General features: G+C 44.1%; 1 protein-coding gene across 1 annotated transcript in view; it reads left to right on the forward strand.

The window, feature by feature from the left end:
* The window catches only part of LOC120935226 (zinc finger protein 585A-like), a gene marked incomplete at its 3' end in the record, with an annotated part of 241,861 nt that overhangs the window by 116,079 nt on the left and 102,882 nt on the right, over window positions 1–22,900 (forward strand). The window contains exon 5 of the mRNA XM_040347392.1: window positions 684–1,775. Within this exon, the coding sequence (XP_040203326.1) occupies window positions 684–1,775 (1,092 nt within the window). The remainder of the gene's footprint in view (window positions 1–683; window positions 1,776–22,900) is intronic.

The raw sequence follows: 22,900 nt of genomic DNA on the forward strand, positions 1-22,900 counted from the left end.
TTTCTGGATCAGTCCAGTCTTCACCTTGATTGTTCTCCCCCCATCCTCACTCTCTGACCTCTGGAGGGGCTCACCCCCACTGTTATTCATGACTAAATCATGGACTAAATAAAGAATGGCAGGTCTTCTTGTGTTGGGAAGATGGCAATGAGTGATAGAGGGGGTGGGGACACTCTAATCCACTCATCACTGTCACTCCTATAAAAGACAGTTCTCATTTCCTCACTCTCTGACTAAGGCCCATGAATAAAGAAATTATCTGGTAGGCGATCAGAGGAGCCATTTACTAGTTGCCTTGAGGGGGAATTGTAAGATCCTCAGAAACAAAGCTGCCTGATGTGGGCGGAGTCCTGGTTTAGGGGAACCAATCTGCTCATGTCTAGTAATAATCTTTGTATTTCTATTTTAGTAGATGGACGGGAGATGAGGAAAACCTCAGAGGATTGTCTCACTTTGTCTCCAGACTGTAAAGTAGAAGATGAGGACATCACACAGTATAGTCCAGGAGAAAACCCGACTACCTCAAATATCCATCCGGCACCACACAGTGTAGATGGACCATCGTATTCCTCTTATCCTGAGGAACCTCAGACTGTGAGGGACGGTGCCGGACCATCGTATTCCTCTTATCCTGAGGAACCTCAGACTGTAAGGGATGGTGCCGTCCTTCCAACAGAGAAGAGGTTTTCCTGTACTGAGTGCGGGAAGTGTTTTGTAAAAAAATCAGACCTTGTTAGACATCAAAGATCTCACACAGGGGAAAAGCCATATTCCTGCCCTGAGTGTGCAAAATGTTTTTCAAGAAAGTGCCATCTTAGCGCACATCAGAGATCTCACACAGGAGAGAAGCCATATTCCTGTCCTGAGTGTGGAAAATGTTTTTCAGAGAAGTCCAGTCTTTACAAACATAAGAGATCGCATACAGGGGAAAAGCCATATTCCTGTTCTGAGTGCATGAAACATTTTTCAGAGAAGTCCCATCTTAACACACATCAGAGATCTCACACAGGGGAGAAGCCGTATTCCTGTCTTGAGTGCAGGAAATGTTTTTCAGAGAAGTCCAATTTTTACACCCATCAGAGATCTCACACGGGGGAGAAGCTGTTTTGCTGTCCTGAGTGTGGGAAATGTTTTTCAGTAAAGTCTAGTCTTTACAGACATCAGAGATCTCATACAGGAGAGAAGCTGTATTCCTGTCCTGAGTGTGGAAAATGTTTTTCAAGAAGGTGCCATCTTAACAGACATCAGAGATCTCACACAGGGGAGAAGCCGTATTCCTGTTCTGAGTGTGGGAAACATTTTTCAGAGAAACCCCATCTTTACACACATCAGAGATCACACACGGGGGAGAAGCCACTTTCCTGTCTTGAGTGTGGGAAATGTTTTTCTGTGAAGTCCAGTCTTTACAGACATCAGAGATCTCACAAAGGGGAGAAGCCAAATTCCTGTACTGAGTGTGGAAAATGTTTTTCAAGAAGGTCCCATCTTAACGCACATCAGAGATCTCACACGGGGGAGAAGCCGTATTCCTGTCCTGAGTGTGGAAAATGTTTTCCAAGAAAAAAACAACTTAACAGACATCAGAGATCTCACACAGGGGAGAAGCCGTATTCCTGTTCTGAGTGTAGGAAACGTTTTTCAGACAAGTCCAGTCTTGTTTGCCATCAGAGATCTCACACGGGGGAGAAGCCGTATTGTTGTTCTGAGTGCGGGAAATGTTTTTCAGTAAAGACCAATCTTTCCAGACATCAGAGATCTCACACGGGGGAGAAGCCGTATTCCTGTCCTGAGTGCGGGAAATGTTTTTCAGATCAGTCCAGTCTTTTTAAACATCAGAGATCCCACAAAGGAAATATTGCTGGACATCACAGCTCTCATGTGGGGAAGAAGCACACCCTGATATACACCTTAGATATACTCCATGGCTGATCTTCATCATGTAAGAAACAGTTCATAAGGAGATCAGAGATCACCAAAGACATGGATGAAGTGTTGTACCGTGTTGGCCATTGATAGCAGTATAAAAATAAAAATGGAGTCATTAGCTCTCATTGGCTGAATACATTTTGTGGTGTAAGATTTCACAAACACTTTGAGGTCTGTTTATTTTTAAATGTAGTTGATTAATGTGACCGGCGCTCACCCACCTGTGACAATTTATGGCCATGTTTTATTTCATATGATCATTGGATTAATCTAGTAGCTGTAAAGTCGTATTGCACTATTCTTAATGATGGAGGTATTTCAGGAAAATTCCATATTATGGTCACTAGATGGACCTCACCATCATAGGAAATCACTGTGTTATTCAAATACAGTGCTAATTTTTCAAGGCTGAGCTGAATGCTTGTCTCATTCATCCAATGAATTTTCTACAAGTAGACTCCTTAGTTTTCCTCATCCGGCAGAATTCATACCAATACATGAGCTAATACTCAGTACAGTACACACTGAACGATATAAAGGGTACATATCAGTGAAAAATACACTAAATGTAATTTTAGAGCACAAAGATGCAATATTTTACCGGATTGTTTTGATGAAATATGAGGTTGTGCTGAGTAAATAGATACCATCCTAAAAATTGTGTGTGCCACTGAAATGATGAAAAACTTTGGTTATTAGAAATCGGCCCATTGGGGACACTTTAACCCTTTCACTGCCATGGATGTACTACATGTCGTACTGACCCACAGAACTGCTTCCAGCTGGCCAGGTCAGTACAACGTACATCCTATCTCCCTTCTGCTATAATCTCATGGTCACCTGAGCTTTCATCGATTGATTCCGCAGCTCCTCTGCATGTCCTCTAAGATGGCTCCCCGCAGCTCCAACATCCCCCACAGCAAATTCTCCCCATAGCACCCCCTCCCCCACAGCTCTGAACCACCTATGGCTCCCCTGATGCTGGCTTCTTCTCCTCTCCCATACAACCGGCTTCAGCTGCTGCAGTGGAGCCACAGGAAGGTCAAAATATTCAAATGCATCCCTGAAACTCCCCCCTGTGCTGGATCCTCCTATCGATGCCCCTGCAGTGCGTCTGGTTAACTTCCCCTCCTCCCCCATTTGCTGGCTGCAGCTGATGCTGGGTTTGGAGATCAGTGTGGTGTTCAGGATGGAGAGTGGGTGAGGTTGGTGCGTCATGTTTACAAGCCCCCTCCTGAATGAACACAATGAGGGATTGGTACCAATCACTTTTGTGTTCTTTTATCACTGAAGCATAGTAAAGAGTGTTTGCTGTGCTTCAGTTTTGTGAATGAATATAAACCTCTCTATAGAATCTTCCTACAAACCACACCCATAGAACAATATTGGAGATAACTGCTGTATTGTCTTCACCAATCACAGCCCAGATATCCAGGAATTGCGGATAATCATATACTAAGCAGTATTTGAACCCCGGTGAAGAACTTTCACCCCAAGAAAAAAATGAAGATGAGGTCAGCAGAGTAGCCCATAGTAAAGGGAAAATCGGAAATGTTTATTTTCTTTAGAAGATATGAGATTATTGAACAAGAACTGTAAAATACATCATCAAAGCGTTTCATGGCTTCAAAGTGTGGCTTCATCAGGACAGGTGTAGGAAGACAATATAAAAATAGGGAATGAAGTAAAAGTCCAGTATATTGTATTATAAAGACCCGAGTCAGATACGATGTATGGTAATGACTGAGATTTATAACGTTTAGGATTTGTATTATATTAGACAATGTGAAGAGATATATGGAGAGGATGATCAATACATGGAGAAATCAATCTATTTTATCATATAAGGGAATCAATAGATCAATAAATGACATCAACCAATCAATAAGATCCATTTCATGTAATAGATTTATAATTGTTTATTGTTTATTGCTTATTGCTTGTATAGCGTAGAATCACCCGAAGGTATCGAAACGCTTCCAGACCTTAACAATTCACAACAGGACCGAGTGTTACAAGCATAAATTAACATAGTAACAATACAAAATATGTACCACAATTAAAATCAAATAATTCTGGGCTCTGGTTATGTTGGAAGATCAAACCGTGATTACTGGTTATTGCAAAACCTTCCTATTGATCTGATGATTGGTGGTATGGATTCCTGATTGATTATTGATGGGAATAAAGTCCAATAAAAACTGAGATTTGATGGCTTATTGATATAAAAATCTCTTCATATTCCATGGAATAAATATGTGTAAAATAGTTTTGGATTGGATGTAATAAATCTCTATAAAAAGACTTTGTGGTGTTTGTTAGATCTTTTCTATTCCTCTCTAGGTCTGGATTTCTGGAAGAAGAAAAAATTCCTCCAATTTCTATTGGGTGGTGAGAAGGGGAGGGGTTTGGGGTAGTTTTGTACATAGAGGAGGTAAAATAGACAATCCGGCTAGTAATTGATGAGTGGAGATTTCATCAGAGAGTTCCATTGAAGAGAATTCAGGGCTGGTGTTTTCTGATTGGCCCACCAGTACATGTGTCATATTATTCTGGGGATGTGCACTGCTGGGGCCCGGAGTGTTCTGATTGGACCACCAGTACATGTCATATTAAACTGGGGGTGTGCGCTGCTGGGGCCCGGAGTGTTCTGATTGGACCACCACTACACATGTCATATTAATCTGGTGGTGTGCTTTCCATCAGTTGAATAATTCTGGAAAAGGATCCTCAGCTGATCACATGGGGGGTGTACAATGTAGAGGACGGAGGGTTGGATAGACCAGAGAGGGGGGGTTGAGCAATTGGATGGAAATAATGAAGTGCAACAGACATCCATGTTATTGGGGGATGGGAGGTGAATGTAAAGTGGAATTTCTCTCTTCCTGTCTTAACTGTTATATTGAGATCCACAATTTTCATATTCACTAGCCCAGCAAATCCAATATTTGTCACTTTCCACATGAAAAATTATTGTGGACAAAGTGCCATGACCATATCCCCACCCCTTTCCTTATATATTCAATGATAGGTGGGGATCTATTGTTCAAGAAGAAGTACATTGGCTCTTTTATTTGGGTGAATCAGAGCATAGCGGACACCTTGACTGGTGATGGATTTACAGCAAGGGCCATTTTTGTTTTTTTAAATAATGTCAAATGTTTGGGTTCCTAAGTTCTGGGTTACATATTTTGTGAAGAAGTAGGGGTGTTGTGTACCTCATACCTACTTACATAGGAGAGTCAGTATCTGGGGGCACTTTATTTTTTAACCACTTACGGAGCAGCTCACGCCGATATACGTCATCACTTCGAAGAGGGATATCTTTGTTATGGCAGCAGCTAGCTAACATAACCCCGGGTTCTTCTTCTTCAGTGAGCGGTCTGGTTTAACCACTTCCATACCAGGCACTTACGCACCTTCCTGCCCAAGCCAATTTTCAGATTTCAGCAGAGGGGTAGCCATAAAGTATGCGAACTAAGCAAAAGTGAATCCCGATGGATACACGAGATGGTCACTCTAGCACCAAATGGCCTCAACAGGATTACATTTTTATCAGTTTTTTAAATTATTTATAACTATGTAATTAAAGTCATTGTATTTATGTATTGTACACATCCGTTTTTTTATCGATATTGATCTCTGCCGGCAATGATGTGACAGGTCCCTCCTCCGTGTGCTTTCCTCCATCGCCAGCTCAGATATAAACTCAGCTGACATGGTCACATGGCAACCCATGACTAAGTCACGTGCCGAGTGACGTAACGCGTGGGGGAGGAGCCTAGTGACGCGATCGACGGGAGATCCGTCCGAATGAGGAGATCGCAGACACTGAGCGGCAGTTTTGATTTCTGAAGCTGAGCTTTGATCTGGGGTTTCGTGACTGCAATCATCGTATTGCTTATTTTGTTTTTTCCTGCATATACAGTTTTGCACTATGTGTTATGTACTGGAACGTACCTTGTAGCCAGAGCCTAGTTTGCAGGAGGAGGCCTCTCTTACAGCCCCGGCTCTGGAGCTGCTGGAGTTGGGACAACAAGCTCGGGAGCACGGCGAGGTAGGAGTGCCTGGTGATGATAGCAGCTCGGCACGGTTGGTGGTCCTTCGGGACGGTGGTTGCAGGAGACAGCGTCTCTGGAGCTGGGACAGGCACTGGATAGCAGAAGCTGGTGAAGCAAACCGGGTAAGCAGATAATCAGGTGGGTTAAGCAAGCGTAGTCAGATTCAGGCACAGGGTCTGGTAACGGTGGGCAGGATAGCAGAGCGGAGTCAGAGCAAGCCAGGGGTCGGAGTGGAGAGGGTCGGATGGTCAGACGGAGCCGGGTCGGTTTGAGGTAACAGGTTACAACAGGTCACAGATTTCACTGATATAACGCTGCAGATCAGACAGCAAAGTGTCACTGCAGCTGCTAGCTTTTTAAAGGCTGAGTGGCGCCAATCGCGCATCAACGAGCACGCGCGCGCTCCCGCCGTCGTGCACGTGCGCGTGTAGTAGGCACATGCTCGCGCATACGCACGCACATTTGGCGCGCAGATGTGCGCATTTGGCACATATCCGTGTGCATGTGAGGCGCGCCTGCGCACATGAATAGGTGACTGGTTTTGATTCTGATCATTAGTATGTGTGCGCATGCGTGCACGCCGGAGCCTATTGGCAGGTCCCTGACACTATGTCTGTTTCCTCTCTCCTTGCATGAGCTGGCTTACCCTGGATGAATGAAAGATCAGGTGTTGAAGCACATCTTACACTGCTAACAGCAAAGGACTAGTTCCCTTGTTCCCTATTTAAACCTATGTGTGGGGTTTTTCTTCCGCTGAAGGATTTATGTTGCTAATAGCGTGTCACTATTGTTTTTCCTTTATGCATACTAGGAACTTGGCATTTTCAATATATATTGTGTATATATATTTTATTTTTCTTTATTAATATAACTGTTTTTCTCCTATTTGCACATTGATTTATACCTCCTAACAATTAGGGTGTGTACTAGGTATCATTGGCACTAATTGTACTCACAGCAACAAATGTTAATGTCAGCGCAACACCTAATGTTATAATTTTACAGCTTTCAGCACTGTCGCACTTTGAATGACAATTGCGCGGTCATGCTACACTGTACCCAAATGATATGTTTATCATTTTGTTCCCACAAATCGAGCTTTCCTTTGGTGGTATTTGATCACCTCTGTGATTTTTATTTTTTGCGCAACAACTAAAAAAAGACAGATTTTTTTTTAAAAAGTTTTTTTTTGTAAATAAGTACGTTTTCTTCTTCAATTATGGGCACTGATATGGCGGCACTGATGGACACCAATGAGGTGGCACCGATGAGGCGGCACTGGGCACTCTTTGGTGGCACTGATGGGTACTTATGGGTGGCACAGATGGGCACTGGGCATAGATGGGCACTAAGAGGTGGCACTGATGGACACTGAGGGATAGCAGTGATGGCATTGCTGGACATCATTTAAAAAAAATGTGGTTTTAGCCTGGATCAACCAAATCAAAAAATGTGAACAATAATAATATATCTAAAAATAATTAAATGAAAATATTCCAGCTTCATCCACAAGGGATGCAGTTCTAATGGTCAAGCGCAGATAACAACAAAACGAGAGAAAATTGTTCCCCCAAAGAAGACCAAAATTAGAACACTATGGAAAAAACAATGAATTTTATTAAGTAGAAAAAATATATATAGTGCAACAAAAAAACATATAGAAAATTGCAGATAAACAGAGTGGTATCACAGTTAAAAAAAGACAAAATGTTGTCAATTAAAATCAGGGGAATCGCAGCTGCGCATCACACATACATAACCCAATGACCAAACACACCTGGTTCAGGCACACAATTTAGTGGAGCACAGCTCAGAGTGGGAACACTCCCAGACTTAAGTATACTGAAAAGTCCTGTATGTAGAAGGGGGGTTTCCAGTGAGCTGAATGTGCTATTTAAAAAGGGTGAATCCAGAGATAAGGGTGTTGGTTGGATGGATGCGTGGAGGTAGATCTGCCACTTTGTCAGTAGGACAAAAACTTGCTAATCACAATAGTAATTGAACTCAGATGCAGTCCATAGAAAAAACATTTGTGCGATTAGCACAAGTATGCACAGGCTTCAATAGGTGCATGTATAGCACACGTACGGCGCTGGGCTGCAGATATGGGGGAGAGTATAAAAAACATGGGTCAAGCTGGTATGTCCATAATGTAAAACATTAGGTAGAGGTGACAGAGCTCACCAGCTGGTTGATAACAGTCCTTCACCTGTGTATCCTCTCAAAACCCCATTATACTCACAGGACACAAGCTGGGTTTTCAGTGTGCTGGGCGGCACACACACAGGAAAAGACAGCAGCACACTGCTTCTCAATTGGAAGTTAAAACAATCAGCGCCAGGAAAAGTACAGGGCCTGATGGATACACGACGATATGCTTAAAAAGGTTTAAGGCTCCATTCACACCTAGGCGTAGGGCGTACAGGCGTTTTTACAGGCGATTTTTACCAACGTTTTTGTCGCGCGTATATGCGCGTATGCGCGCGTTTTCGCACAGTGGCGTTCGACGTTTTTGTACTTTGTCTTTTTCCATATTAGCCAATAAGAAAAATGATCATCCCTGACATCACTTGTTGCTCTCCTAGGAATTTTTTATTCCTCTTTCTGGGTGAATATACCTCTTCCGGATTTCAGCAACACAGGCGTCAAAACGCTTGTACAAGAGCGTGTTTACGCGCAATACGCGCGTATCAGGCGTTTTACATTGACTTCAATGTAAAAAAAAACGCTCAAATACGCGCATATCGCGCGCTAGGAGCGACAAAAAAGGGTCCGGAACTTTTTTGAGCTACAGGCGTTTAGGCGTTCAGATGTGAACCATCCCCATTGCCTTTCATTACTTTTCGTCCCTCTGGCGTTTGTGCGCGTCGCGCTACAGGCGTAAAAACGCCTAGGTGTGAATGGAGCCTAAAGCAGTGGTTCTCAACCTTCTAGTGCTGTGACCCCTTGATAAAATTTCCCAAGTTGTGGGGACCCCTAGCAGTAAAATTATTTTCGTAGCGTGGGTTGTCAGCACCCAAGGCAAGACAAGTAATTTGTGCCCCTAACCCACAGACATTTAGCACTCCTTTTAATGGCAACTCTAATCACAGGTAGTGTTGCTCACTGTGTCACCGAATTTGTGATGTCTCGTAGCAGTGACACCTATGCCGAAATCAGGAGATAGGATAGGGTCTCCTTAAGCCCTCTCCCACTTCACATTCCTCACCAGTCAGCTGACCTCTAGTCTCTGCCCCCCAGCCATGCCGCAAACTGAATGGGTGCCTGTGAAGAGGCTGAGTGGGCAGCTGCGGGCTCCAGGAACAGCCGGGTGGCCACAGGCTCTAGTGATAGCCCTGCTTGGTGGCCCTAAAAAGGCTGGGAGAGTGGTCTGGGCTTCAGGAACAGCCCAGGATTCGGTGACCCCCTGGCAAATCATCATTTGACCCCCAGGTTGAGAACCACTGGTTTAAAGAAATCCTGACCCCAAAACTGTGCACATATAGGAATGGATTGGGAAGGAGGTATGAAATGAGTAAAGACGCCTTATTGGCATCAATTACCATTATAGCAAAAGAAGGCAAAGATAGCACTAAGTGTTCAAACTATAGACCTATATCATTGTTAAACGTGGACACAAAATTTTTTGCGAAAATATTAGCAACAAGGATGAAAGATTTAATGACGGAGCTGGTCCACCCTGATCAAGTGGGCTTGGTACCAAGGAGAGATGGGAGGGACAATGGGGTAAGAACACTTCTCTTAATTCAAAAAATAAAAGAAAGCAATGTCCCCAGTCTACTTCTGTCAATAGATGCCGAAAAGGCATTCAAGAGGGTAGACTGGGGATTAATGATGGACACTCTAGAAAGCATGGGGATAGGACCAAGGACGACGCAGTGGAAAAAAAACATTATACAAAGGTCCTACAGCTATGCTGACAGTAAATGGAACATTGTCACCCCCCTTTAGGATGAATAACGTGACGAGACAGGGATGCCCCCTGTCTCTGCTCCTGTTCGTGCTTGCGCTGGAACCTCTTCTGGCGACAGTGTGGGGGGGGGGACGTGGACATAGGGGGCTTCAAAGTCGGAGAAGAGGAGCATAAATTAGTGGCATTCGCAGATGATATATTATTCTATATACCAAACCCCCGAATTACAATGCCCAACCTTATGAAAGCACTAAAGGAATACAGAGATCTATCTAATTTTAGGATCAACCCGAGTAAATCCGAAATATAAATATGAAATTGAAAGAGGAACTGAGTCTACAACATGAGTTCCCATTCCCTTGGAGGACAGAAATAAAATATCTTGGGATAAAATTAACGGCATTGCCAGAGGAAATATATCAAGCAAACTATATCCCACTGTTAGAGGAGATAAAAATAGAAATAAAAAGGATAGCAACACGCCCCCTATCATGGATGGGCCAGATTAACGTCCTAAAGATGATAATACTTCCGAAGATCATGTAAAAGTTTCAGATGCTCCCCATATATATACCCCCAGCATATTTTAGAACTTTAAGAATTTTAATCACTAAATTAATATGGCACAATAAGAAACCTAGAATTTCTCTGGCAACTCTGAAGAAAGTAAAAAGCCAAGGGGGATTAAATGTACCTGACTTTAAAAAATACTATGAGGCGTTTTTTTTAACACGCGTGGTGGAATGGGCTAAATCAAATGAGAAAAGGTTGGTTAATATAGAACACATAGGCCCGGATTCACAAAGCATTTGTGCCGACGTATCTCCAGATATGCCGCGTAAGTGCAAATATGCGCCGTCGTATCTATGCGCCGTGCCCACAAACTAAGATACGCCTAAAAACAGGTCTCATCCGACCGGCGTAACTTGCCTACGCCGGCGTAGAGTGGGCGCATATTTACGCTGGGCGCGTTTGGCGCTCCCATTGATTTTCTATTCACATATACAAATGAGGGAGATACGCTGATTCACGAACGTACGTGCGCCCGACGCAGTGCGCGTAAAGTCATAGGCCCCGTACACACGAGAGGAACGATCCGCTGAAATTGATCCGCGGATCGGTTTCAGCGGATAGATCTGCTCTGGTGTGTACGATCCAGCGGATATTTATCCGCGGATATATTTCGGGCCGACCGATTTCCAGCGGATAAAAATTTCTTAGCATGCTAAGAAATCTATCCGCTGGAATCGGCTCCAGCGGATCGATCCGGTGGTCTGTACAGACTCACCGGATCGATCCGTCCGAACCCATCCCTCGCATGCGTCGTAATGATTCGACGCATGCGTGGAATTCCTTATATGACATCGTCGCGCACGTCGCCGCGTCATCATCGCGGCGACGGCGCGACACGTCATCGCGATGGGAATTCGGCACGGATTTCGATCCGATGGTGTGTACACTCCATCGGATCAAAATCCTCAGAGGATTTAAAGTAATGCCCCATAAAGGAAGTGCAACTCAGCAGCATACATGCAAAGGGCTGCACCAGGGAACACAAGCCGACGTATTTTACGTAGTTTACGTAGGACGTGAATATGACTAGGCGTAGGTTACGTTTACGCCGTAGGCAGTGATCCGACGTATCTTAGGGAGTAGTTCTGACGTGATTCTGAGCATGCGCACTGGGATGCGTCCACAGGATGGCGCATGCGCCTTTCGTTATACGTATCTGTCTGGCGCTCGGCCCATCATTTGCATGGGGTCACGCCTCATTTGCATGGCTCACGCCCACTTCCACCTACGCCGGATTACGCCTAGGAAACCCAGCGCAGTTTTGGCAGCACTGGCTTTGTGAATTCAGTGCTTGCCTCTCTGCGCTGCGTCGGCGTAGCGTACAGGAGATACGCTACGGCGGCATAAATGTGCGCCGCTGTATGTGAATCCAGGCCATAATGCCTAAAATACAACTAGGAAGGAATATATGGATACCACCACATTATAGGACATTGGGAGAAAATACACACACATTGACACGGATAGTATTGAAAATTTGGGATGCACTACACAAGAAAAATAAATGGAAATATAATTCACCATTGATTGCACTAAAGGAAATAATTTATGTGCACCGGGGAAAAGTTTGATAGGGGGGAATTGGATTAAAAAAAGAAAAAATGCACAACTACGTGATATAATACAAAGAGGAAAAATTTGCACTTTACAAGAATTTAAAATAAAAAAAAGATGTGCTGGAGATTAATGAATGGAGGTATTTTCAGCTCAAACACTCCATAGCAGCACTTCCTCACCCAATAAGAGGAGGAGAAGCACTTACATTTATAGAGCGATTATGTACCATCTAAAAAACAAGAGGGAATATATCTAGGATATATAACATTTTGATAGAAGTGGAAGGGCTGGAAGTTCCGACATTTATAAAAAATTGGGAGAGGGAATTGGGGAAACGAGGACGGAACCGTGAAGTAGGAAAAATCCTGAAACTAGTACATGGATCATCAGTAAATAATGGGATGGTGGAAATGAACTATAAGTGCGTAACACGGTGGTATAGAACTCCAGAAACACTAGGGAAATATCAAATAGGAGAAACAACGGAATGTTGGCGGGGTTGTAGACAAACGGGAACTATGGCCCATATATGGTGGGGCTGCCCCAAAATTTGAATGTACTGGAAGGAAATACTGAGCTATATCAAGGAAATCACTAATATAGATATACCTGAGGAACCATAAACATGTCTATTTCATGGGGTAGATATTCCGACAAAAGAATATAGAAGCTCAATGATTGTACATATGATTGAACGCTGTAAAAAGCTTGATACCGAGGAAATGGAAGGAAGTAGAGAGCCCAAAAATTAGAGAGTGGTTTGATAAAACAGAAGAGATATAGAACATGGAATATCCAAGACATAGCCATGAGGATACTAGAGAGGGATTCATTAAGATGGGAAAAGTGGAAAAAGTTTAAATTAACAAAGAAATATAGTGAGATTAAGATAATTTAGAGAAGAGGAGAAGGAAGGGTCTAAGAATGGGGTGGAAGGGAGGGCAAGGGTAGACAAAGGTTTGGAAATACAATTTGTCAATGTATGTCCCTACTGAGTAGGGAAAATGTTTTTACTTCTTTGTATATGATAAATTTCGATAAAATAAAAAAATGCCCCAGCTACCTTCCAACGTATGGTGGATAGGTTCCTCGATGGCTTCCAGGATTTTGCATGTGCATACCTGGATGACATTGCGATCTACAGTGGGCCTTGGGAGGAGCACCTGGTTCACGTAGGGGTTGTTCTGGACAAGATTCGGGCCGCAGGCCTGACCTTGAAACCAGACAAGTGCCATCTAGGTATGGCGGAGGTGCAGTACCTGGGACACTGAGTAGGGTGTGGGAACCAGAGACCAGAGTCAGCCAAGGTAAAAGCTGTAGCTAACTGGCCCACGCCCCGTACCAAGACCCAAGAATTAGCCTTTTTAGGGACTGCATGGTACTACCGACGTTTTGTCCCTGATTATAGTGCCATCGCCAAGCCCCTAACTGACCTGACAAAAGAATTTACCTAGGCAGGTCCTGTGGTCTCCAGCGTTTCTCTTCTCTTTCTTTTTCCAGTTTTTCCCACTGTACTGTGGTCTGGTGCATTTTTGATGCGCTGTACTGTATTCCAGTACAGTCCAGTTCAGGAAAAATGCAGCAGGTTCTACAGTCTGTTCGGCCATCCATTGTAAGAAAGCCTCCTCCTCCTCGTCTGTCTGTGATAGAGGAACACTGATACGATGCTGGGAAACTGTATCGGTGTTCAGCCTATCACAGACTTACAATGGACGGCCGAACTGACTGGATTATACAACGGCAGACACACACCGTTTTACTAATGAAAAGGTAAGGCTGCATATGGATTACACAGCGGCAGACACGCTGTTTTACTGCTGACTCGAGTATAAGCCGAGGGGGTCATTTTTCAGCCTAAAAAATGGGCTGAAAGATTTGGCTTATACTCGAGTATATACGGTACTTTCCATGCGTTTTTGATGCAGAAAAAAAAATGTAATGGACTGCTGTAACAGCACCCCAAATACGAAAGGGCCGTTTAGGATATTCCCTTTCTGAATACAAGGCAGCTACCGACACTCCACAATCAGGCGAATGAGACCCATAAGAATAATTCCCACCATTAACGAGACACAGCTCTGTTTTGAGGTTTAAGCAGGAAAACATAATCTTTATTAAAAATACCAAAAGTTTTATACACAGTTAAAAGAGGAGGTGCATCATATTACTCCGGAATTACACCTGTGACCAGACCTAATTAACATGCTAATTACCTGATCCTTTTTAAGCAGCCTGGTGCCACAAACTTTCCTAGCCTGGCTGTCTCCTAAACTCCAATAAACATCATCACAGTGCTCCTTCATACAATACAGGGCCAATTAGCCCAATTCACAAAGAGAAGATCTTTAGAAGTAATGCTGGCCATACACTCCACGTAAAATCGTCTGAACGAACTTTCGAAAAACAAAAGTTTGGTCGCGAGTGCAAACGATAGTGCCATCATGTAATGACAGATAAATCGTTCAGTGGACATAAATAAAAACAAAATTGGTTCGTTCTTTTTACATATACCTAGTGCAGAAAGTTCGGACGGGAAACACATTAACCTTCTGATTTATCGTTCGTTAGAAAATTTCCAAACTTGTCCTTCGTTTTTCGGCCCATTAACTGTTCGAAAAACGAACAAACTGTCTGAACGACCGATTTCCCCCCCGATTTTTCGTATAGTGTATGGCCAGCATCAGTCTGGATTCATTAACATTACCACAGGCAGACAGGTGGTTGAAGTTGAACACATCAGCCTATTCAATTAACCTGTTGAGTTCAGAATCCACAAACAGTAAATAGGTATCCTGGAATATATTGTGGATAATCATTACTGTCCCATCTCAGGTAGTCCAAGATATAATTTCTCAGTCATCCTATGCCCCTAGTGGACATAGGATGATTTTAGACAAAAGAGGGTCCGGGGAAGCTGAAACAAGGTTATCTCATACTTTTCAAGAGCTTCTGGGTTTCACGGCCCTCCCGTTACAGCTGCATGTGGTGTAAACTGGCCCTTAAGGCACACTACAGCAGCTGAAAATTAATAAACTAAATGCACACACAAAGGAGACTGGCTGGGCAAATTAGGTGCTGTTACCGTAAGAGAGATGTGGATAAAGTTTGTTTTAATATAACATTGAGAGACATCTTATATCACACCTACATCAGCCACAGCTTTTTACACCACGTACGTCTTTTGGGAAACACACAGGACTCTGATGTCATGGTTGGGATTTGAACCCATAGACCAGTGTTTTTCAACTCCAGTCCTCAAGGCACACCAACAGGTCATGTTTTCAGGCTTTCCATTATTTTGAACAGGTGATTTGATCAGTTTCACTGCCTTAGTAATCACCACAGTCGTTTCATCTAAAGGAAATCCTGAAAACATGACCTGTTGGTGTGCCTTGAGGACTGGAGTTGAAAAACACTGCCATAGACCCTAGTGCTGCTAGGTTGAAGTGCTAACCACTAAGCCACTATGCTGCCTATGGTATTATTTCGAATATTAAAGAATTAAGATCTATAATTATAACCGCATATTCTAATAAAATTTGAATTAGACATGAAAATGTATTGGTCACATACTAGAGATAAAACTATAATTGTATTGATATATTTAACATTAGAAAAAAGTACACTTATGTAATAACTACACCATTGAGTCCTTGTTGGCCAACAGAGAGGGTAGGAGAGTGAGGTTTGATGCACAGTGAAAACAATGGACTGACTGGCTCCAAACACAGCAGAACTGAATTGTCTTCTTTGTGTCATGTTCTTTTTGATTTGTTTTAAGCAACTGCATGAGTAAATTTACACTTATAATGTTTTCAGAGGTATCCATCCCTCCCCCATCTCCCCCCCCCCCCTTACCCCTCTCTCTCTACACCTTTTCCCACTGAACTTACCTTTCCCAGTCTGCCTACCCACTATCTGTTGGTTGTCTGATAGGAATTAGTGGCGAACCTGACACTTGCCTCGTCCTATTGTGTTATCCTCTCTTGCTGTTGACCTTGATTATAATGCGCATGGAACTTGATATGTTTAGATTGGTCAACATGGTACAGGCTTCCCTGCTGTTTTTATGGGAACGATTGTATGTTTCTGTGTTTTATTTCTGTTTATATCTTGAAAAAAAAATTTCAATAAAAATTATTGTGAAAAAAAAAAAAAAAAAGAAAAAAGTACACTTTACTCTGTAATAAAAATTGCATTAGTTTGCGGAACATGTAAAAAAAACTACAAATCAGGAAAGAAATTAATATTGTTACTATCAACCACATTTGTCAATTGTTTCTTTTTACAGACAAACAGGATCTTGGGTAAATCCTGCAGTACTACGCCCTCTAGGGACCATGTTTAGCATTTTCTATTATGGAAAAGTGATGATCCTGACATAAAATGTACTAATAGGTGATCACCTAAATGATGGTGCTTCTCCATTCTCCACATTGAAGTCTTAGTTGTTTCAATTAGGTGCAATTAGGAGTCTAACATCTATTGCGTCTTCTAATTTATAGTAAATTAACCCCTATGTAACTATATCTAAGGTGTATAACAGGTTGTGCTTCTTCCACACTTGAGACATTTCCCACACTCAAGGCACCAATACACCTCGAGGGTTGTGTAGGATCCCTGATGTACAGGAAGACAGGACTTCAGTGAGGAACATTTCCCTCACTCAGGACAGGAAAGTGGCTTCTCCCCCGTGTGAGATCTCCGATGTGTGTAAAGATTGGCCTTCTGTGAAAAACATTTCCCACACTCAGGACAGGAATACGGCTTCTCCCCTGTGTGAGATCTCTGATGTATGTAAAGATTGGACTTCCGTGAAAAGCATTTCCCACACTCAGGACAGGAATGCGGCTTTTCACCTGTGTGCAATCTCTGATGGGTACGAAGACTGGACTTCCTTGAAAAAAATTCCCCACACTCAGAACAGGAAAGTGGCTTGTCTTCTGTGTGAGATTTCTGATGTGTGTAAAGGCGGGACATCTCTGAAAAAGATTTTCCGCACTCGGGACAGGAATATGGCTTTTCACACATATGAAATCTCTGATGTCTGGAAAGATTGGATTTATCTGAAAAACATTTCCTGCATTTAGGACAGGAATATGGCTTCTCCCCTGTGTGGGACCTCTGATGTGTGACAAGTTTTGCTTTTAATACAAAACATTTCCCACACTCAGGGCAGGAATATGGCTTCTCACCTGTGTGCATTCTTTGATGTGTGTGATAAAGGGACTTGTGTGAAAAACATTTCCCGCACTCAGAACAGAAGTATGGTTTTTCCCCTGTGTGAAGCCTTTGATGTCTGATCAAATATGATTTTCGTATAAAACATTTCCCGCACTCGGAACAGGAAAATGGCTTCTCACCTGTGTGCAGTCTTTGATGTGTGTGATAAACAGACTTGTGTGAAAAACATTTCCCACACTCAGAACAGGAGTACGGTTTTTCCCCCGTGTGATGCCTTTGATGTACGACCAAATGTGATTTTTGTAAAAAAGTCTTCCCACACTCAGCACAGGAATACGGCTTCTCCCCTGTATGTGATCTTTTATGCCGATTAAGTTTGGATTTAGAACGGAAACACTTCCCGCACTCAGTACAGGAAAGCCTCTTATCTATTGGAAGCACAGCACCGTCCCTCACAGTCTGAGGTTCCTCAGGATAAGAGGAATACAATGGTCCGGCACCGTCCCGCACATTCTGAGGTCCTTCAGGATAAGAGGAATACGATGGTCCGGCACCGTCCCTCACAGTCTGAGGTCCCTCAGGATAAGAGGAATACGATGGTCTGGCACCGTCCCGCACAGTCTGAGGTTCCTCAGGATAAGAGGAATACGATGGTCCATCTACACTGTGTGGTACAGGATGGACATTTGAGGTAGTCGGGTTTTGTCCTGGACTATACTGTGTGATGTCCTCATCATCTACTTTACAGTCTGGAGACAAAGTGAGACAATCCTCTGAGGTTTTCCTCATCTCCTGTCCATCTACTAAAATAGAAATACAAAGATTATTACTAGACATGAGCAGATTGGTTCCCCCAAACCAGGACTCCGCCCACATCAGCCAGCTTTGTCTCTGAGGATCGTACAATTCCCCCTCAAGGTAACTAGTAAATGGGTCCTCTGATCTCCTACCAGATAATTTCTTTATTCATGGACCTTAGTCAGAGAGTGAGGAAACAACGAGAACTGTCTTTTTTAGGAGCGACAGTGATGAGGGGATTATAGGACGAGTGTCCCCACCCCCTCTATCACTCATTGCCATCTTCCCAACACAAGAAGTTCTGTACTTCCTTATTTAGTCCATGATTTAGTCATGAATAACAGCGGGGCTGAGCCCCACCAGAGGTCAGAGAGTGAGGATGGGGGAGAACAACCAAGATGAAGACTGGACTGTTCCTGAAGACCACCATCATTGGGTTATTGACTCCTCCCCTCATTATCACTTTCTGTTTAAGGTTCCAAAGTTTGAGGATGTTATCACATTATTATCACCATGTAAAAGTCTGTGCTCCAATCACATCATCAGATATAAAATGTCCAGCTGGTAGAAAATGGGTGTAAGAAAAGAGAATACATATTATGTGTTTATATAGCAGTGGGTAGAGGGGAGAGAGCAGAAGTCAGGACTATCTAATGTACAACATATTGTATAAGATACAACAGATAGGGTTGTATAGTATCAGAAGTATATAGTGCTGGGGTCAGGAGAATGCAATGGACAACATAGAGTATTTAGTGCAGGGGTCAGGAGTATGTAATCTACAATATATATATCTATATCCTCCAATGGAGTGGGGGCTATTATGGGTACATCAGACAAAACAAATTCCAAAACATGGATTATAAAGAAATATAAATGTCATTACCTACAGATTACAAACATGGATAATAAAAGAATGTGGCTTGTGAACATTTGTGTAATAAGATGCTGGAAAGAGGCTGAACTGTGGCTGAATGAAATCTAATATGAATTTCCAGACCAGCAGGCTGGAGAAGAATTGCTGGAGCAGCTGAGCTGCCAAACGGCACAGCACTTTGCTGCTACCAGTGTTTTGGCAGCTTAACTACAGCTAATGAATAACGTTGGGTAATATCTGATCTCTGATTGTAGGGCACATAAAAAAAGATACCAGCAGCTGACATAAATATTGTTGTTGATTGCAATATATAAACACAAAAGTCCAAAGGCAACGCTAAAAGTGGAAAGTAAATGACGTCCAAAAGAAATGGTTAAAGGAAGGAGGAAATCCCCTCACACCAGCCTCTGTGTATATTCAAACACCCCCCGTGCTCACACACCTCTGACAATGGCCCATAGGATGAAATGCATCAGGTGATGCTATGAGGACGCTAACACGCTACAACCGCGGTTCTTTTGAAAAGTTATTGGTTTGTAGAGTACCCCTTTTTTTTATAAATTTGAGGTCATTCTCGTATTGGCTTCACTATGCGCCTCTTTATTTCCTTCTCGGGGTGCATTCATCTAACGGATTGTGAGTGGAGTTGATGTCACATTCATTACCTGGTAGGGGAGGCTGCAGAGGATCCTCTACCCTGAGAGCTCCTGTGCTGATTACACTACAGTAGGTGAACGCGATATTGTGTCAATCTCGCTCCCTTTCTCGGCGAGATTGACCACCTACGAGCCCCATCGCGGGAGCCAGCGCCGAGCTGGCTTGCCGCGATGGAGACAGAGCCGTCATAGGTATGGGTAGGTATCACATGGGTAGGTACAGAGCATGATGGGACTGTGAGGCCTATATAGGTCCGATGCAAGCTGCGCGCCGGTCATTTCAGCGAGGAAAGGCGACGTGTCAACATCGGGAGAAGGAGAGAAGTGAAGGACATGACGTCACAGCACGGAAGAAGAACTCACAGCACGGAAGGAGAAGAAGACGTACAGCACGGAAGAAGGCACCGGACAGCGAGAGGAAGAACCGGGGTGCGCCGAGTCAACAGCGGAGAGCGGCGAACATAGAAGGAGACCCCCGGAGAGTTGAGAAGACCCCCCGGATAGCGGAGAAGACCCGTTGGGATAGCGGAAGAAGAAGCCCCCCCGCCGAAGACGCCGGAGGAAACCCGCCGGGGGGTGGGGGCTTTTTTAAAAGTGACCCCCCCCCCGGCGGTGGAAGAGAACCAGACGGCGGCCCCCACCCACCCGAAGACGTCAAAGAAGAAGCCCCCCCCTGGTAAACAGAGCTAATAAAGAAGACAGGGGGAGCCTCCGGAGCAGAAAAATAAATTATTTTAAAAACCCTTGTGTGGTGTGTTTATTAACTTTGACATTTTTCCTACAGGTGAATGGTTAGGGGTACGATGTACCCCATATCCATTCACTTATGGTGGGGGGCCGGTATCTGGGGGCCCCCTTATTAAAGGGGGCTCCCAGATTCCGATAAGCCTCCCGCCCGCATACCCCGACAACCAACGGCCAGGGTTGTCGGGAAGGGGCCCTGTCCTCATCAACATGGGGACAGGGTGCTCTGAGGTGGGAGGGCCGCAGTGCGCCCCCCTGCCCCAGAGCACCCAACCCCCCCATGTTGAGGGCATGCAGCCTGGTACGGCTCAGGAGGGGGGGGGGCGCTCGCTCGTCCCCACTCCCTTCCTGGCCGGCCGGGAAGCGTACTTTGGATACAGGTCTGGTATGGATTGTAGGGGGACCCCCTACGCCGTTTTTTTTCGGCGTAGGGGGGCTTTTCTTACAACCCATAACAGACCTAAGGGCCCGGTATGCTCCTGAGGGGGGAACCCATGCCGGATTTTTATTTAAAATCCGGCGGGGACTTCCCCCTCAGGATTCATAACAAACGCCGCACACGTGTAGAATTGGCGGGAATCCAAGTCGGATCTCCCGTCGCTTCTATGACGCGCTTGCTGGGATGTGCTGTCACTATTCCAGTGAGTGCGAGATCTCGGCACCATGTCGCCGAGAATCAGCGCGATGCTGTCGTGCTAAAAACACTATCACAAACACCTACTGTATGTGAGAGTGGATGGCGCTGCGAGTTGGAGATATTGGATGTGCCATATAACCATATGCCTGATTTATCTGGCTCTCTGGTAAGAAGAATAGGTGTGAGCACGGGTGGAGGCGGTTGAATTTACACTGAAGCTGGTGTGAGGGTCTTACCTCCTTTGTTTATCTTTGCTCATCGTTTCTTTGGGGCTTCATTTACTTCCCACTTTTAGCGCTGCATATGGACTTTTGAGCCCAACTACACCACCCAGCTTCATTAATCTGCGAGTCTGGAAGCTCATGTTAGATGACCACACCTCAGCTGCCTGCTCTGTATTCAGCATTACACTTACCATTGGATGACAGTTCCATCTAGCAGTGTGGTGTTTGCTGTCACTGGTGTAATTACATAGATCGATCTGAGGATACCGGTCCTATTTGATGTCCCCCTGTGGCTCTGCAGACTGAATCACAGCGCCCTCTATCTTAGGTCTAAGACATCAACGTGGTGGCACAATTTCTTGTCATTATGACCCTTGGCTTGTCCATGTGAAGGCGCGGGTATATGGCCTGAATACCTTTATACTGTACCTACCATATAAGCATCCCTGAAGAAGATTGCCAACCCTCATTTTCAAAACGCCTCGGATGTCTCATTTCATTATTATGTTTTGGTTGAGGTCTTGGTAATCATAATGTTGAACTGTTATTACACAAATGTTCACAAGCCACATTCATTTATAATCTAGTTAGTAATCTGTATGTAATAACATTTATATTGCTTTATAGTCCATGTTTTGGGAATTTCTTTTGTGTGACATGCCCATAATAGTCCTTACTCCATTGGATGGTATTTTTTTTAATGTTATGACCAGGATGATGGCATTCTCACAGCTTTCCACCATTTACATTTAGAATATAAATTATACAGTGGAACCTCGGTTTAAGAGTAACTGGGTTTGAGAGCGTTTTGATTTGCGAGCAACTTATTTTTTTTAAAAAAAAGTCAAGCTAAATAGGCCTGCAGTACCACATTGGGCATAAGGTACGGTGGCGCAGAAGCCAGAGCAGAGCTGAAAATAGGCTTGCAGTACCTCATTTGGCCTGAGGTACGAGGGCGCAGAAGCCGAGAAAATCTGAACATTGGCCTGCAGTACCTCATTTGGCCTGAGGTACGGGGGCGCAGAAGCCAGAGCAGTACAGCCGAAGTGTCCTCGGGCCTTTCCGGTGCCCCCCACCTCTGGCCGCATTAGGTATTGCATCCAGTAACGGGAGGGCCGTGGGACCCAGAAGCTCTTACACAGATTGAGCCAGGAAATAAGGGACATATGTTGGATTGTTTTAACATGGGTCTGTAATTCATAATATATTCAAGAATGTCTGGAAGAACTATTTACAGGTTGTTGATTTTGAACCCAACAGGTCAATTCAATGTGGGACCACAGACTGTTAAGGTTTTACAATGTCGCCTGCTACTGTGATGTAAATTAACCTTAGTATGGCTCCTAAAGACCTTTCATTGAGTTATGCTAATTGACACTGTATTGTGTGAAAGTTCTATTGATGATAGATGTGTATTGTGAGTTAGCACAGTCTAAAATAGGGGTGGCCAACCTTTTAAATAGCAAGGGCCACCTAAGGGACTCGGTAACCGATCGCGGGCCACAATGCGTGGAGTGGGTGCATGGCAGCCCACTCTACTCTATAGAGCCCTCTTTCTTTTTTTGAAGATTGGATTGGAGATAGGTGTTTGTATACTCCTTAGAGGTGAATGGAGGGTCCAATTGGGTCGGACTGACTGTGTGAAAAGGGCCTATGGCTCAGTGCAGGTAACCCTCAGGTGCACTGCTCTGCACCTGCGGATCAGTTTGAAAGCAGCCCAGTAACCACTGCAGAACAGATATGCCCATAT

This window comes from Rana temporaria, chromosome 4 (genome assembly GCF_905171775.1).
Source record: "Rana temporaria chromosome 4, aRanTem1.1, whole genome shotgun sequence".
Taxonomy (NCBI): domain Eukaryota; kingdom Metazoa; phylum Chordata; class Amphibia; order Anura; family Ranidae; genus Rana; species Rana temporaria.